The 18,461-nt window shown below is 30.8% G+C and overlaps 3 protein-coding genes across 3 annotated transcripts; all 3 read right to left on the reverse strand.

The window, feature by feature from the left end:
- Window positions 1-3,084: 3,084 nt before the first annotated feature.
- On the reverse strand, window positions 3,085-8,415 carry LOC119675918. The gene is made up of 2 exons (XM_038087133.1): window positions 8,401-8,415; window positions 3,085-5,127 (listed from the first exon to the last, which is right to left on the reverse strand). Exons 1-2 carry the CDS (start codon window positions 8,413-8,415, stop codon window positions 3,091-3,093), a joined length of 2,052 nt encoding a protein of 683 aa, XP_037943061.1. The 3' UTR covers window positions 3,085-3,090.
- Window positions 8,416-9,976: 1,561 nt separating this feature from the next.
- On the reverse strand, window positions 9,977-10,767 carry LOC119675919. The gene is made up of 2 exons (XM_038087134.1): window positions 10,702-10,767; window positions 9,977-10,528 (listed from the first exon to the last, which is right to left on the reverse strand). The coding sequence occupies exons 1-2, from the start codon at window positions 10,765-10,767 to the stop codon at window positions 9,977-9,979; spliced, it is 618 nt and encodes a 205-aa protein (XP_037943062.1).
- Window positions 10,768-13,605: 2,838 nt separating this feature from the next.
- LOC119681396 lies at window positions 13,606-14,172 on the reverse strand. Its single transcript, XM_038094574.1, has 2 exons — window positions 14,146-14,172; window positions 13,606-14,039 (listed from the first exon to the last, which is right to left on the reverse strand). The coding sequence occupies exons 1-2, from the start codon at window positions 14,146-14,148 to the stop codon at window positions 13,617-13,619; spliced, it is 426 nt and encodes a 141-aa protein (XP_037950502.1). The 5' UTR covers window positions 14,149-14,172; the 3' UTR covers window positions 13,606-13,616.
- Between the last annotated feature and the right edge of the window lie 4,289 nt (window positions 14,173-18,461).

Raw genomic sequence — 18,461 nt, forward strand, 5'->3', positions numbered from 1 at the left:
ATTGTTTTTGTTTTAAAAGTTTTAACCAACATTGAACGGAGCAGCAAATGTTATTGATGATTGTTAGAGGATCTGCATATCATAAGCTTTACTAATATTATAGGACATCCACACTAATACATGATAGATTCTAATATTTCTACTACAGCTTAAACTATTTATGTTAATCTAATTAATATATGAGCGTTTCCATAGGCATAAGCGGATTTATGCATGTGAAACAGCTTTTATGTGTCAGAAAGTAATGTAAAAGTTTTAGGAGAACTTTTTGTTGTTTATAATTCAATTGTAAGCAGATGATATTTATTTTTGTGCTGTTCATGGAAATACATTTATTCAGCTTGGAAAACGTAGAAAATGTGAAATTGTTTACAATATGAATAAAACAATAGGTGCATACAGATAATATCGTGTAATGCATAGGAAAAAATCAATAATTATTAAAAAACAATAAATAGCATTACTTTTCACAATATATATATTGCATGTTTAATTTACTAAATTCTCTTTTAGCGTCCATTTTGACAAAAGAAACTAATTTTGTAATATAAAAAATTTTCTTTACATGTAAATTATTCTCATAAACGAAGAGCAATTAATAAAACTGCGTAAATGAAGCCAGTGGGAACATAATATTTAAGTGGCGACATAGCACAATAGCGCCTAACAAGCATAAATAATTTCCTGTGATACCAAGTAACAAAAAAAAAATAAAAAAATAGTCATTAAACGTCAACATTCGCTAGCCTATGGGTCCTTTTTTGTGTTCGAAATCAAAATCGAAATTACTTAAAAATTTTATCTATTAAAAATAAGTTGTATGTGTTTGTATGTAGGCGGTGTACGAATTCGAGTAAATTGATGGTAAATTGAGAAAAGTAGTTAATTATGTCAGTATTGCAGCGAATGTTGGTATTTACCAGTATTTCGAGTAAGGTAAATTAGATAAGAATTAGGTAAATTGGGTGTTACCATTGTGAAAATTTAAACATTTTATAATTAATAAATAAATAAACTTGAAAACTTTTAACCAAAAATAATAAATAAGTGCAATAAATAAATAAATAAATAAGTGGAGTGCAAAAAATCTCTAGGAAATTTCAATTTACTTTACTATAATTTACTCAAACTCGCACACGGCCGTAGTATGTAAAGTATTTTTCAATGATATATCCCATAATTTTACTGATATGAGTTATGTAAGGGAATATATATATAAACTTTATTAATAAATAATACACTTACAACACTAGACAAAATGGGAAATTTTTTGTAGTTCAAAAATTTTGACGTGACATAAACTATATAAACTGAGTTTGGTGCTTCCAACTTGATTCCATAATTTCGTACATAAACCACAAACCGGAAAATCTGCAATGTCGGCTATTGCTGTCAGAAGAAATAAAAATAAATCGGAAGTGAAGCAAATCATAAAATATAAGATAAAAATCAATATTTGCAAATCTTTTAATACATTTTGCAATCATTTCCTAGTAGCTAGAAAATCTAGAACTTAATTACTTGATCAAAGAACCCACCGACTGCAGTTTCATTGTGGGCAAAAAGAGAAATGAAATACAATGCATATCTGGTCATAAAAAATATTTTGCAAAATCGTCGGAAGTTTTCAAAACAATGTTTGAAGGAAATTATGTAGAAAGAGAAGAATTGTGAAATTACAATAGTTGATGTCGAGCCAAGTGCTTTTCGATAGTTTTTATATTATATCTATTTTAATGATATATTAAGTAAGCATATATGTCCTATAAAAATTCTTGCGCAGCTGGTTTATCTTGGCGATAAATATATGATAAAATCGTTGTTGGAAGACTGCAGAAAGTGACTGAGTGTGAGAGTTGAAAGTGGCGTTACAATATCGGGATTTATTGACATTTCAAAATCATTGGTTGCGGATTCAATAAACATTGCTAGTCTTTCTATAAAAAACATTTCAAAATTTGATGCAAATTTCAGTTTTTAATATGCGCCCGTCTTTCTTTGGCTTTTTTTTAGGTAAAACAAAGCAGGGTACAACTTTTTCTATTAATTGAGCGTTACACGTTATTTAACTTCATACCGAAAGTAGGCAAGAGTAAACATTTGGATGAAAACTCACCACGAGTTCACGCCTAGAACATAGTACTTAATAATAATCTGATATTTGCATTACAATTTTAAAATCAATTCAAGATTTTAATAGTTCAAATACATATTTTTTAACATTTTAAACATGTTAAATGTCTACTGTAGAATTTTTATAAATACTTGTATTTATAAAAATATGTTAAATTGTGTGGACATAAAAAACTTCGTTTGTCATAAAATTAGGGTGCTTGGCAGCCCTGAAATCTAAACGTTAAAAGTAGAAAACTTGAAGCTTTTAATGTTAAAGCTCTGACAGAGCAGTTTTAGAGTCATTGCAGTTATTGAGAGCTTTTACGACTTCCAACAACTTCTATACACTGATAATAATTTAAAAAATTATTAACATAATTTTGTTTTTAAGCAACAATATATTAACAATAAATTCGCAAATTTTACTATAAGTTTTCTTTTGAAATATCTTTTATAGTAACATAACATAAGTCCCAATGAACTTTGTAGTTTACATCTGTGGTGAATTCTTTTTATTTTTCTGGTGGTGAACTCTTTTTTTTTTAATTTAATTTTCTAATTAAATTATTATTTGATGAAAATTCGGGTGCAAAAAATTCATGTTTTTTAAATAATGAGATTTAAAAGATAAAATTTAATATTTAATAGAATCTCACGCTTAACATTTAATTGATTTCGTTACTACATTTACCCATTATCCAAACCAAAGACTGACTGATAATGGATATCATATCAAATTGGTCACAAACCATATGATTAGTCACTGGTATCAAATCATATGTGTGTGAAATTAAAAAAAATTATTACTATATTCTTTCTACTACAAAATTGCAAACTTCTGCGACAAGCGTTGAAAATAAATTATAATTAATTTTTTTTAAAATTTTTTAATACTTTATTTTTTGAACTAATTAAATCTTTAATCGTGTGTTAAAAATTATCTTAAAGCTAAGTCCTAGGCATTGAAATTGTTGTTTAGACGCGACGTCTGTATACTACGCGTTTCACAGTCTTGTAACGGTAACCATCATCAGCAAGTGGAGCTGTTTCTTCAGCAACAGCAGCAGGCGCTTCTTCAACAGGTGGCAAGTATTCGTTTGAGGGAAGTTCGTTAACATCACGACGATGACGGAAACGATAACGTTTCACAGTCTTGTAACGATAACCATCATCAGCAAGGACAGCAGATTCTTGTGCAACGGCAACTGGAGCTTCTACGGCAACTGGTGCTTCTTCAACAGCGGCTACAGGGGGCAAGTATTCATTTGAGGGAAGTTCATTGACATCACGACGATGACGGTAACGGATGCGTTTGACGGTCTTGTAACGATAACCATCATCGGCAAGAACAGCAGATTCTTGTGCAACGGCTACTGGAGCTTCAACGGCAACTGGTGCTTCTTCAACAGCGGCTACAGGTGGCAAGTATTCATTTGAGGGAAGTTCATTGACATCACGACGATGACGGTAACGTATGCGTTTGACGGTCTTATAACGATAACCATCATCAGCAAGGACAGCAGATTCTTGTGCAACGGCAACTGGAGCTTCAACGACGACTGGTGCTTCTTCGACTGCAGCTACTGGTGGTAGGTATTCGTTTGAGGGAAGTTCGTTGACATCACGACGATGACGATAACGGATGCGTTTGACGGTCTTGTAACGATAACCATCATCGGCGAGAACAGCAGATTCTTGTGCAACGGCTACTGGAGCTTCAACGGCAACTGGTGCTTCTTCAACAGCGGCTACAGGTGGCAAGTATTCGTTTGAGGGAAGTTCATTGACATCACGACGATGACGGAAACGATAACGTTTCACAGTTTTGTAACGATAACCATCATCAGCAAGAACAGCAGATTCTTGTGCAACGGCAACTGGAGCTTCAACGGCAACTGGTGCTTCTTCGACTGCAGCTACTGGTGGTAGGTATTCGTTTGAGGGAAGTTCGTTGACATCACGACGATGACGATAACGGATGCGTTTGACGGTCTTGTAACGATAACCATCATCGGCGAGAACAGCAGATTCTTGTGCAACGGCTACTGGAGCTTCAACGGCAATTGGTGCTTCTTCAACAGCGGCCACAGGTGGCAAGTATTCGTTTGAGGGAAGTTCATTGACATCACGACGATGACGGTAACGTATGCGTTTGACGGTCTTATAACGATAACCATCATCGGCGAGAACAGCTGATTCTTGTGCAACGGCAACTGGAGCTTCAACGGCGACTGGTGCTTCTTCGACGGCAGCTACTGGTGGTAGATATTCGTTTGAGGGAAGTTCATTGACATCACGACGATGACGGTAACGTATGCGTTTGACGGTCTTGTAACGATAGCCATCATTGGCGAGAACAGCTGATTCTTGTGCAACGGCAACTGGAGCTTCAACGGCAACTGGTGCTTCTTCAACAGCGGCTACAGGTGGCAAGTATTCATTTGATGGAAGTTCATTGACATCACGACGATGACGATAACGGATGCGTTTGACGGTCTTGTAACGATAACCATCATCGGCGAGAACAGCTGATTCTTGTGCAACGGCAACTGGAACTTCAACGGCAACTGGTGCTTCTTCAACAGCGGCTACAGGTGGCAAGTATTCATTTGAGGGAAGTTCATTGACATCACGACGATGACGGTAACGTATGCGTTTGACGGTCTTGTAACGATAACCATCATCGGCGAGGACAGCAGAGTCTTGTGCAGATTCCTCAACAGCAACTGGAATGTCCACAACGGGTTGTGCGGATGCAACAGGTTGTGCAGCTGCTACTGGTGGTAAATACTCATTAGATGGCAATTCGCTGACATCGCGACGGTGACGGAAACGATAACGTTTCACTGTCTTGTAACGGTAGCCATCATCAGCCAAAGGGCTGCTTTCGGATAATGATTGTAAATCCACATTGCTTGCTGGAGCAGCATCCTCTAATGGTGGTAAATATTCATTCGATGGTAAGGCAGCATAAGCGGTGGCAAAAAGTGCCAAAGCGACGATTAACAATTTCTAAATGTAAATAAAAACACTAAATAAGTATTTTTGATAACGCAAAATGTAGTTTTTTAATTTTTTTAAATTATTTATTTAGTATATTTTTTTTAGTCTTTCAAAGTAACTTTTAGTCTTTCTTATAAAATTTTATAGAATTTTGTAAGAGTTCAAAACCTCAAGTTTCGTACCATTTCTTTGGTTGTTCACCTTCCTCAAATGAAAAACGATTGATGATTAGAGACAGTAAGCAGAGCGTATTTATACCAAAACACCATTGAGCTGCCAAGCTGGGAAACAAGAAGTTAGAATTCTAAATTTGCTTTTGCCAAATTTTCAAATCTCAGCTCATGAAATAGTTAATTTACGCATATAAAGCACTGGCTTATGAGGGAAGATCATTATGACGATCATGCTGTTGATCGTGAACATGTTAATTTCGCTGTTGCTGCTGGTGATCATGTTGCCGTTGCTGTTAACACTTCTGACTCCCAATCTATTATTTTTGCTATTTTTTTTTTGTTAGTATGTATTTGGCTATAAATCTATTAATATTATATCGTTGTTTTTTTTTTGTTTTGTTATTTATGTACATATTGACGATTGCGAGGTACATCAACTCAACCACTTCAATAAAATTTAAATAATTTAAATACAGGTAAGTGCCCTTACCTCTCTCTTATAGAACAAAAGTTAAGTAATAACAATTTAAATTAACGAAATATACAAAAAAAAATAAAACAAAAAATAAAATAAAATATTTTTTTATTATAAAATATTTTGTTACTATTTTGCTTTACGCTTTTTATATACCCGTATATTTTTTTCTTAATCTGATCATCATCAGTATTTATTATATCCGTTTAAATCTTTTGCAATTGATCGATCATCTTTTATGGTTTAAATATTGTATTTGTGCGATCATTGAGTGATCATGAAGGGCAAAAAAGTGTTGAAATTGATTCTTGAGTTTTTATTGGCAAAATTAAAAAAAAAATTGGACTAAAAATATATATTTTTTATATTATGTATATAAAAAGTAATTTTTTTTTTTGATTTTTAAAGTTCTGTTATTCTCTTCTCTGCATTGTAACGAGACGATCTTATCTGTGGCAATAATTTGGATTGAAAGCACTTCATTATTAAATCTTGGATAGCAACTGAGTGGCAGCAATTATTTAATTACTTTTTATATCGGTTTTATTTTTGGAAATCTAAAATTAGAAATGAACATTAAATCTTCCTTAAATAGATTTAAATTCAAAATCTTAAGTATTGTAATTAAAATTTTTGAATGATATTAGAAACACATCAAATATCTCAAGAGCCTAAGAAATTCTAAGTATTATAATTGATGAAGAGAGTCTACGATTTGTTATAAAAAAATTAGGAATACAATTAAATTCTAAATAAAATTTTAGGATATTTTTGATTTAAATTATAATTCTGCAAAATTCCTAAAGTAACTTCCTAAGGTTACTAGTATTCATATCTGCTTGTGTTATAGTACAACTCAAAGCATACCTATATCTGGGAAACTAATAAAATATGCTATTACTTTAGAATAAATAGGTAAATCATACAAAATAGAAAGTCACAGGGGTCTGAACTTTTAGTGGAGCCCAGACCATACTAAATATCTAAATAAATAACTAAATTATATAAATGAGTCCAAATGAGTATAAGACATTTGGACAAAAAGCGTTTGATCGCTAAACAGCTCTCGAAAAAGGACGTTCTAATATATCTGATTTGCTGTTGTTTTATGTCCTAAACATAAAATAGTTTCTTTTTATTATTCGTCTAAATTTTAAAACATTAGAAAAATAAAATTTTTTAATCAAATTTTCACTAATGTTTCCAATTAAACTATGTTAGAGAAAGCTATATTGTACAAGAAAGAGCTTTTTAAGAAGTATAAGCAAAATTTATGATTATTTCAGACGTCTCACATATTTTGGTAATCTATAGTTCAAGACATTCAGTGAAATTTATCATTTTGACCACGACATATGACTACCACGATAGAAAAATTAAATAAAAATATAGACACTATATACACTATGTAATAATAATTCTAATAAGACTATAATAATTATAAATAAATTTATTATTGTAAAAATTATTATTATTACAATAATATTTATTGCAAAGACAATAGTACAGTGCCACCTATAAGTTCATTATGTTATACCTAAAGGGCCTCGTAAGTGAACTTAGAAAAATTAAGGCTACTTAGAAACCAGTATATCTCTTTTTGTTCTGGATCCTAGACACCATTCGATTTAATGATAGTAAAAAGAAAATACTCTACTCGTTTTCTGGCAATCGCAGGCCACGAGCAGATAAGATAGACGACAGTTTCACTCTACATCTCGCAGAAATTACGAATGTCGGTGATCTTTACTCTCATCCTTCAAAAGTGATAGTCAACAGCATATCGATATGAATCTAATATTTAATCCAAGTACTGATTAATTTAAATAGCGAATTTCGCCATTTTTGTTGCTGCCTCGCACGAACTTTTTTTTATTTTTTTTATTACTTTGAAATATTTATTTAACCAACTTCTTCATATAAAGTATATATGACTTGTGCGTTCTTTAAGAGTGCTTGTTTTGTTCAATCTGTTTTGGAGATGAAAACTTCATGGACCAGTTTCTATGATATTGTCCCGCTTTCCTTGTAAGCAGGTTAATTATCAGCTTTCTACTTATTTTAAATTGTTCCCACTTTCTTGAAAGGAGCCAAAAGTATTTGTAAAATATGTATCAATCATTTAAATCATTTCATGATTTTAGTGGAATTTAATATATAAATATTGAATATCATAAATAAATATGGAATATTCAATTACTTCCATTTACGGAAAAAAAGATTTATGTTATGTGAACACGATAGCCGCTGGGATTTTCTATATACTATTGCTTTTTCCTTTTAGTGTACATTTTTTCAATAACTTTATTTAAAATAAATATAATCTCTCCCTTGTGTCAAAATCGTGACATTAATTCTAAATTTAGCACAGAAAAATATTAAGAAAACTTTCGTTTGTTCTATATGGTCAAGAAACTAAAGAACACTCTAAAGAACACTGTTAAGAACATTGAAAAGAACACCTTAAAGAACATTGAAAAGCACACCTTAAAGAACACTCTAAAGAACATTGAAAAGAACACCTTAAAGAACACTGTAAGGAACACATAAAGAATATTGTAAAAAACATTGTAAGGAAAACGTAAAGAACACTGTAAAAGTAGAGAAATTGAAATTATAGAAGATATAATATACTTTAAAATTTGTCATTGCGGGTAAAGTGGAGTCACAAAAATTAATAAAAAAAGTGCATAACTTTCTTGACATATGATATTTATTTTTTAGCATTATTATTTTTATTTGAATCATCAGATTTAATACTTTTCTATAACATTATTATTTTTATTTAAATCATCACATTTATTCTAGGTGGTAAATATATAATACAAACTCTTTAATAATTCATTAGCGACTTTAGATGAAAACGTGTTCAATTACAAGTTCCAAGCTATTTTCCATCATATCAATTGAGAATAGTTATTTCAAGCTTTATAGCAGATAAACCGACTAGTAGCATATGTTATTTAAAAACAGATGTAGTGTGTTGTGTGTTATCTGTGCTTATACAACTTTTGCAATCTTCATCATTGCTGGAAAGCTACCAGTGCTAAGCACTAATACCACAAATAAAAGACACATCTCATCATTCACATTGTATCTCTTCACATTGTATTTCTTTAGTTAAGAATAGTTTTAAAGTTAATATTATAGTTTTTTATTAACTTTTATTTTAAGCGTTAAGTTTTTGTATATTTCTATACGTATTTCGGCAAATTCATTTTTGCTTTTATCAGGAGAGTTCCTAATATAGAATTTCTAAGAATAGTTCCCAAATGTATTCAACAACACATTTCAATCTATTTTTTATATTGTATCAGTTGAGAGTAATTACTTTTAGCTCTTTAGTAGATGTGCCCAAAGACACACTGCAATCTTTTGCTCCTATCCCATAATTTCGGAGTAGCTATTTCCAGCTACATCCAGCTCTTTAGCAGATGTACCCGAAGATGCATTCTAATCTTTTGTTTCAATGTGATCACTTGAGAGTATTTACTTCAACCTCTTTTTCAGATATATTCAATAATGTGTTCTAATCTCTTTTCTTCATCATCAGCTGAGTGTGGAACCATTAAACTCTTTAGCATGTGTATATGCAACAACGTATTTTTTTTATATCATCAGTTGAAAATAGCTACTCTGAGCTTATACTGTGATTGAAGAACTTCTTTATAAATAATAATTCTAATTCAAAAACTTTATATATTTTGTATATTATCTTCTTACATAGGAAAAGGATGTACATTCTTCTGTTGTCTTAGAAGAATTAAGACTTCTTAATTTCTGCATAGATCATTAATTTCATTGGGCTTCAAAATTTTATTGAAGCATTAAGAAGAGTCGATTTAAATAATCATTTAAACTCAGCCACGCGTAAATATGTTCATCGCTGTTTCAAGTTGCAAATTATGTGTGAAATGCTTTTAAAAAAAATTTAAATAAAACCGAATTTATAAATATTAATTAAGAAACAGAAGATTTAATGGGTTTGCACAAACCTACAGCAGATAATCTGTTTACGTTTCTTATAGATTGGCTAGTGCGGCACACGTGGTTCCATAAATTTTATTTCTCAAACGTGCACATTCTAAAGAGTTAAAAATAAATATTTTCGTTTTTTTATTATTATTTTAAATATTTTTTTTATTTAAATTATCGTAACAATTTATCACACAATCATTTGGAAGCCGCAAATTAAAAAATAAATATGGAATTATTTACGATGAGTTCTGAATTTTCGCACAGTCTTGTAACGATAGCCATCATTAGCCAGAACAGTTTGTTCTTCAGCTGGTGCTAGGTATTCATTGGAAGGGGCAGCGACGCCTTGATTTGGTGGCAAATATTCGGCACTGGGTAATTCGCTGACATCACGACGACTGCGATGACGGAAACGACGTACTACTTTGTAGTGATAACCATCATCAGCTAATTCAGTACCAAATTGTTCATCAGCAGCAGGTGCCAAATATTCGTTGGATGGTGCGGCAAAGCTTTGATCGCCGAAATCCTCATTTGGTGGCAAATATTCGGCACTGGGTAATTCACTTACATCACGGCGGTGACGATGTCTAAGACGATGTACGGCTCTATAACGGTAACCATCGCTACCGAAGGCTGTTTGCTCCTCCACAGCTGGTGCAAGATATTCATTTGATGGTGCAGCGATGGCACCAAAATCCTGGTTCGGTGGTAAATATTCCGAGTTTGGTGATTGTTCACTGCAAGTGGCTACCACAAAAACGCATGCCAATATAAAGAATTTCTGTAGAAAACGAAATTTAAAGATTTCAAAAATAATTTCAATTTTTGCAGTTAATTAAATATTTTTACCATTTTAATTATGTATTTATTTTTTATTTCGATTCTTTAGTTAATACAAACTATAGACGTTTGCTTGACTGATACTGATTTGTACATTCGCATTAGTATTTATACTAATTTTTGTTGAATTTGGCAAATTTTAGCCGATCTATCATGGCCACAAGCAATATTGGTTATCATTGCTTCTAAGATTGTCTGTAATCAAAACTTCTTCTTCTCCAATCTTCAAAATACATCATTTGTTATATTGCAAAATTATCTGTTAAGTATTTTGATACGTTTGATGCTCGAAGACGGAAGTTTAAAATTATTCGATTAATTTAATTAAATAATTAATAATATTGATATTAATGAATCATATTAATTTTTGCCAAAAGATTAACTTAACATTACAATTAAAAATTAAACTTTAGAATTAATTTTAGAATTTAATATTTCTCAATAATTCGTCGAGCCTATGAAACCTAGGCAAACTGGATTTTTTTACAATTAAATATTTGCAAAATTTTATTTTATACATTATTAGTCCGTTTATAATATCATAATTAACTGCATAAATGTGTAGCCATAAATGAAGTTTTCATACATAATCCATACAAAAAAAAACAGCGTATTATGTTTTGCAATTAATGATCTTGAAAATTCTACTACAGACTTTAATCCAACGCATTGAAGACGGTTTTATTGGAAGTCGGCCAAATTTTAGAGCAATAGACTTAAATTTAGGAATAGCCGCAAAAAAAGAGGTAAAAAGATTATATGTAATGATCAAATTGTTATAATTATTGCTATATACTAGCACCGACAACTTCTATATAGATGCGCAACACCAACAACAAGCCCAGTTAAAATTTTCAAAGGCGATAAAATAATGTTTTTAGCATGGTCACACAAAGATTTATAATTTATTTAAAAAGTTTTTCTTTTGTGATTTGCTCTCTGAGCACATAAAAAATTCTATAATCCATAGAATAAATTTGTGTATATCTTAATCGCTCTCAATCGCTCTTAACTTATAATAATAAATGTAACGTGATAATAAACGTAGACAGAGCGGCGATCACAGGAGGATATTTCATATTACGAATTAAGTCAAGTAAAATGAGCATGAGAATTTCCATTTTGTTTATAATAGACATATATATAATCGTATATGTTTAAGAGCAGCCGGAATGGGGTTTTTGTTTCTTCCAAAGAACAAAGGTGTCCAGTTGCACACTTCTAAATTACGATGTAGAATAGAATAGAATAGATAAAGTCTTTTAAACTGTCATCTACTATTATCTGCCGGAAATTATTTTCCTATTTTGTTCCATTCCGTTCATCTATTACAAGATAAGTTTTTGAGCAGATCCCTGCAACTTCTCTGTATATGGCTTTTCTCATGTATGGCGCCAATATTTTTTAACAGAGCTTTTTAATCCATTGCGGTTCAATGGCAAAGAACTTGTCCAGTTTAGATAGCCTTAATTTTTATAAGATATATTGTTTTATAGTGTTTTATGTTTTTTTCTGCTGACCCATTTAACTTTATTATTGTGCTCTAGGAACTTAATATAAAATAGAGTACTGCAATTTTCCAGCTTGTTAGAATTATTCAGAGCAATTATCATGTCCACTTGAAGTACTTTACACTCATATAGGTTATACTTGACTATATGTAAAGTAGCGATATTCACCGCTTATGTATTTTTAGGCGCATGCCTCAATGAAGATAAACGTAATATTACGTTCAACGTGCTGGAATAGAAGTTTCATGGTTTTAACCTATTCTACCAATGAAAGGTGAAAATGCTCTATATGGCTTAAAACGGTACATATAACAAATTACTTATTTATTCCCTTCTAACTAAAGGATGATAAATATGAGTCCTTTGAGAATTTAAGCGTTCAAATATTTAAACCCAAAGCAGTGATTGGTTTGATATGAATAGAAATTGCAAGGAAAATTTTGGCCTAGGGTTAAGTTAGGTTAGGTTAAAGTTACGGCCTTGTGCTTCGAAGCCCCAAGCTTGAGTTCAAATAATAATAGGTTGTGATGCTAGGGATTGGTGGTATTTATACGCATACCAGAAGAACCCCTAAAAGAAGTTCTTCACTGCAGTGGTCATTGTATACATAACACTAAAAGTCACGACTCTTCCATTCAAGTGAAAATGAACCAACTTGATAGGTCTATAATTTGGTAAACTTTCTAATTATACAACTCTATCAGGTTAAAAGAGTCTCTATGCTCCACTTAGGAGAGAAGGATAGCAGTAATAAGTAAATAATTAGGTCGAAAGGAAACGGAGCCCGAAGATTTTGAATTTTCTTCTAACTAATGATAGACACTAGCACATGAGGTGGAGTTCAGTTTCCTACTCATTCGCAGAGTCACAACCCCAACAAAAGTCATGATAGGGTAAGTTATGTGCTAAAAAAGAAGTTTCAATATAAGTTTAGGAAAATCTAAGTGTGCCTAAATGCTGGACGATAAAATAGCTAAAAACGAAGTAGATGAGTTGTAAGTAAATGTATTTTACATACTAGTTAAGACAGATACTAATAATAAATAAAATAGCTAAGTATGTCATCATATCAGAAATTTATTTTGGTGATGGGCGTCGTTTTTTACTCGAGGTTTATTTTTTCGATGCTTTCACGGACTTAATACCCATTATTGGTTTACCTATGTAATGATTTTTGAATTTGGACCTTCTAAGTCTTCTAATATTTCTTTATAATTCAAAGACACGATTTGTTTTATGTATTCACATATGATTTTAGTATAAGTTTATCTGCACATATACATATATTTTTATACACACTCGCATATGGATATGTTATTACACTTCATTTTTATATTTTAAAAAGTATTAAAAATGTGTCGTATTTATAAGATTAGAGTCACTAGTTCGATATTTAAAATGACTTGGATAACAACTTTTCACACAACACAAAATTATAAGATTTTTCTATAAGATTTGTTAGAAATTTATTTTTATTGAATTAGTTTCTTTTATTGAAATTAGCAGTTATAATTTGATTTAGAAGCGATGACGATAACGATAACGCTTCACAGTCTTGTAACGATAACCATCATCCGATAAAGTATGTGATGGGTTAGAATAGGAGGGTACATCAATGGTTTCAGCTGCGTAACTCTCAGCAGGTGCAGATGCAGGTGCCGAATAGACTGGCACTGAAGAAGAAGCATCATCACTTAGTGGTGGCAGGTAGTTGTTTGTGATTTCGCTAACATCTCGACGATGACGCAGACGGAAACGCTTCACGGTTTTGTAACGATAGCCATCCTCGGCTAAAGTATGTGCTGGTTCACTTTCAAGAAAATTTGATTCCACCACATTTGAGGCAGCGCCTGCATTTTCATTGACAGGTGGTAAATAGTCCGTAGGTATCGATACGGCATATGCCGCACAGATGCAAGCCAAAGTAATTATTAAAAATTTCTGCAATTTTTTATTATTTCAAATTATTTGAAATTATTAATTGAATATTTTTACTTAAAGTAATTAAAAATTTATCCAAATGAAGTGAACTTAACTCCGTGCTTACCATTTTCGTCAATATTTTCAAGTGAACGTTCCAAGCAAATGACAAAACTTTTGCAAACGGAATCTGCATTTATATGAGCAAAATTGGGGGTATTTTGATGACAAAAAATTAATTATTTTATTTCATAATAACAAATACTGGTATGCACAATAGAATGCTGGTTAATCTGGTTTCCAAAAATGCTTTCATTAGAAATAGTGCAAAAAATACAGAACTGACTCTAGTTTTAAGTTGACTTTTAAAATGTCTAAAGACAAAAAATCTAGCTACTTTGAATAAATGCAGTAGCGACTTTATGTATTGACATCAAAACAGACTTCTTCACTAACAAATTTGATCATTTATTAGTAACTAAAAATCTATATATTGTGTCTGTATTTGTACTGTTTTGAAAAATTGATTATTTTAAAATTTTTATTAATGCTTAATTTCATAGCGTAAAAAATAGCTCTAATGTAGGTAACATAAATAACTATTCGATATTTTAATATATAATTATTGTCAAAATCACGTGTCTAAATATTTGGCTTAAGTAATATATTATTGGGTGATATATTGGGTGATACATTTTTAAATAAACATTTTCTTTATAAACTTTAAATTTTTAGAAAGTATACAAATATATTGACCAGTATTATATATAACCTTTTATCATTTTTCAAGTAGTTTTCTGATTCTATTGATGCTGAATTTCTGTCATTTAACGGCTAAAAACTTACTCGTGTGATTTTCCCCACTTCTTCGGTTAGTCAATTTTTAACCATCGAGAGAGTTTTGCATACGGTGTATGCATCAAAACCTCTCAACTTGTTCCGAGTCATCAAAGGTATTTGTTCAATTCTGATCGCTTTTCCTTGATTGCTTCGTTCAAGCGGTGAGCAGTAGAGGATGGACTTAAGCGCTGCATTAGGCTGAAGCAGCTTCTAGTAGACATTTCCTTTACAGTCTTATCAAATACTCAAAATATTCCTATTTGCCAATAATTCTGGCTTAAAAGTCGTTTATGGGAGGTTCTGTTAATAATCGCTGGTATTGGATATTCTCGTATTTAGTCTATTTTCAACCATCTGTCATGATTCGCCTTAAAAATAGTGCAATTTCGTTACGCTTCAGTAATGTTTCACTGATGATACATTGGTCAATCAAAGTTCTTTGCGTTAATTCGTGTAGTACCCAAACATAGAGCGTCTTTGCATAGCTTGATCTTTTTATTGATTTCAAACTAGCACGTGGTTGATGTTTATTGCTTCTGTTAGCTATTGATTTTACTCCTACAGTTCACCAAATTGCATTGGTTTTTTAGTGACTGGCGGATCAGGGTGAGGTGCATCTTTGACATTGATATTTTGGGAACGGAGACAAGCATATCACACCCGGGTCCGGACTTCACTCCCAGCGTCCTCACAACCCGCACAATTTTTTTGGTATGCTTTGCGGCAATTTCACTTTTTTTTTGTAGTAATTAAATAGTGTACAACTATAGCAATATAAATTTTTACAAGATCGACGTGTATAAGATAAGAGTTAAGAAAATTTGATTTCTTACAGCTATAACTGCATTGTTTGATTGCTCAAAGCGAAGATGTATCTTTATAGACTAGACAATTTGATTTTTGTAATGTTAGGTAGAATCTTAATATTAATCAGTATATCTAAGAGTGATTTAGCAGTAATTTTTACTCTTTGTTATGATTGCTATTAAATATTCCTTATAGCTCAAAAGATAAGAATGAGAAGAAACAATCATTAATTATAACTGAAAACTATTCCAAGAGAATATATATATTTAATAGTGTGTTCTCGGGCTTCCATTGGATTACAAAGATATTAAAAAACTGAATACAATAGTTTATACTGTGTATAAATTAAAACAAAAGTTGTTTGTTTATAACAAAATTTTCCACAACTAAATCGTTATATTTTTTTGAATATGCCATATTTAAATATACACAATGAAACTAGTTCGAATTTTCAGAGAATTATATTTTTACCCTATATTAAAAATAGTATTTATATACAATTTAAATAAATTTTAAAACTAAAATTAATATGCAAATATAATAAAAAATTGAACAAATAAATTTTATAAATTGTGTTGTATTTAAATTTTTAAACTAGTTTAATTTATTGTTTAATGTGAACTCGGTTAGATAAAAAATATTAAATAGCCGGAAGGGTAAACATGTTATTTTATGCAGAAATAATGACTTCAAATGAAATAGAAATTAAAAATATTAAATATTATTTCTGTTTATATAAAAATAAAAAAAAAATTATATAGATTTTAACAAGAAAATGTCATAAAATCAAATAGTAAATTATGACTAAAAAAATTTTAAAAATTAAAGATATATAAATTTGTTTTAAACAAATTTTAATAAAAAAATATTAATTAAAATGTTTTAAATTATATATATAAATAATGATTCATTAACTAGATTAATAGAAACATAGTATAAATAGATGATATTTAAATCAAAAGACAATACTCTGAAGCAATCAATTAATTTTTATCTTTTGTACGCTAAATGGACAAATTTTCTTCTAATGAGAGAATTTGTTATATGAAACCTTAAATCTTTCGGATGTGTAGAAGCGAATCCATTTGATAATGATCCATTTTCTTGTAACAATTGTTTTATAATTGAATTTCTAAAAAATATTTATCTTTTTATTATGAAATACATAATTTAAATGATTAGCTTCTACAATAGATACAATAGATGCATTCAGAACATTATAAGCTATGTTGTGATTTCGGGAAATAAATATGATGATATGTAGTGGACCTGATATGCCAATATTAAATCCGTAAAGTGCAACTACAAATTTCTTTCAGAAAATATTTGCATGACCAAATCGCATAAGTAACATATAGCTACAATATGCTATTAGTGACTTAAGATTAAAGTCATTTGCGTCTCCAAACCTTAAAGCACTTCCAAGAGTACAATCATAGCAGATATTTTGTGTTACAACTGACCTGAAGTTAACAAGAGCTTTTCAAATGAAACTTAAAATAGATTCCTTTATGATGAGTGCAGGGATATTAGGTCCCCCTCTTCTTAGCTTAGAGCAAAGTCGATCAATTACAAAGAATTTGACTTAATTTTCATTTTTTTCTAAATGGTATTACTCTATCACTTCAGACAGATCGCATTTGATAAAATGGCACGTTAGGTGCCTCAAGATGTTACATCCGATAACCTGTGACAACACACAGTTTTAATCCAATTATTGTAGAGATGCAATGATTTTTTTACCATAATTTTTTGAGAAATGCAATTTTGAATTTTTTCTTAAAATTAGTTTTCATACTTGCAGTTTAAAATAAATCTTAAAATTTTTATATTTAAAACAAAACTTTATTCAATAAATTAAGTTTAACAAATTTTTTGCTAATCAATCAATTCAATGCCTGCGATACTTCCTGACAAATTTGTAGGCATATGACTGTGAATTGTCCTGGCCATGCGATCTGACATTCCTGCTGGTATGTTTACTCACAGGTAATGGTTCGAATTCATCTTCGGGCTCATATGTGGATAGAGCAATTTCATCTGGTGCAGGTCCTTGAAACTGACTACTGCTGCTGGTGCCGAATGAAAAACATTTTGCAGGCACCAGTATTAAAGCGCAGAGTATTAAGGTGATCACTAGGATTTTCTAAAAGAATCAATAAATTTTTTACGAAATAAATTTTAAAACTAAAAACATATTAAATATTTTTAACCATTTTTGACAGCTACGTTGGTGGTCGAAATGGAAGCTAATATTGCCATAGAAACCGCAGAAGAATTTGCTTTTATGGTTTTGAAGAGTACGGAACAAAAATTAAAGAATCTGAACATCTTAAAAACTTGAGGTGCAAAAGATAAAAAGTAAACAGAAAATAAAAGAATATTTAAATATTTTCGAAGATTTTAATTGTTACAGCCTCAAGTGCTGTTATGCCTAAATATATCATTTTTTTAGTTGAAAATGTAGATTTTAAAAAAATCTTTTCATATGTTAATTTGCTGACGTCATGCATATTTATATCTATCATATATTAAATAGACAATAATTTTGATTTAAGTTTTGAAGTGATTAATTGGTTTCGATAAAAATAGTGTTTCCTTAAGTCAGTTTTTGATTTATGGACTTTGTTGCATTACGAAGTGATGACGGATCGCGTACGGAGCAATTTGCAGTTTTGCGAATCTTTTATTTCTGAGCGTTTTTTTTTTTTTTTTGGCAAATTTTGAACTATTGAAGTGTTGGTTAATTGGCCAGTCATCTTCTCGAAATTACTTTAAAAATATTGTTTTATAGGA

Source organism: Teleopsis dalmanni, chromosome 2, assembly GCF_002237135.1.
Source record: "Teleopsis dalmanni isolate 2A chromosome 2, ASM223713v2, whole genome shotgun sequence".
In the NCBI taxonomy this organism is placed as follows: Eukaryota; Metazoa; Arthropoda; class Insecta; order Diptera; family Diopsidae; genus Teleopsis; species Teleopsis dalmanni.

Coding starts and splice junctions, on each gene's coding strand:
- LOC119675919 (XM_038087134.1), bottom strand. CDS start 10,767: ATGATAACCAATATTGCTTGTGGCCATGATAGATCGGCTAAAATTTGC. Junction 10,529..10,701: donor GCCAAATTCAACAAAAATTA/GTATAAATACTA, acceptor CGTTTTCTACAG/AAATTCTTTATATTGGCATG.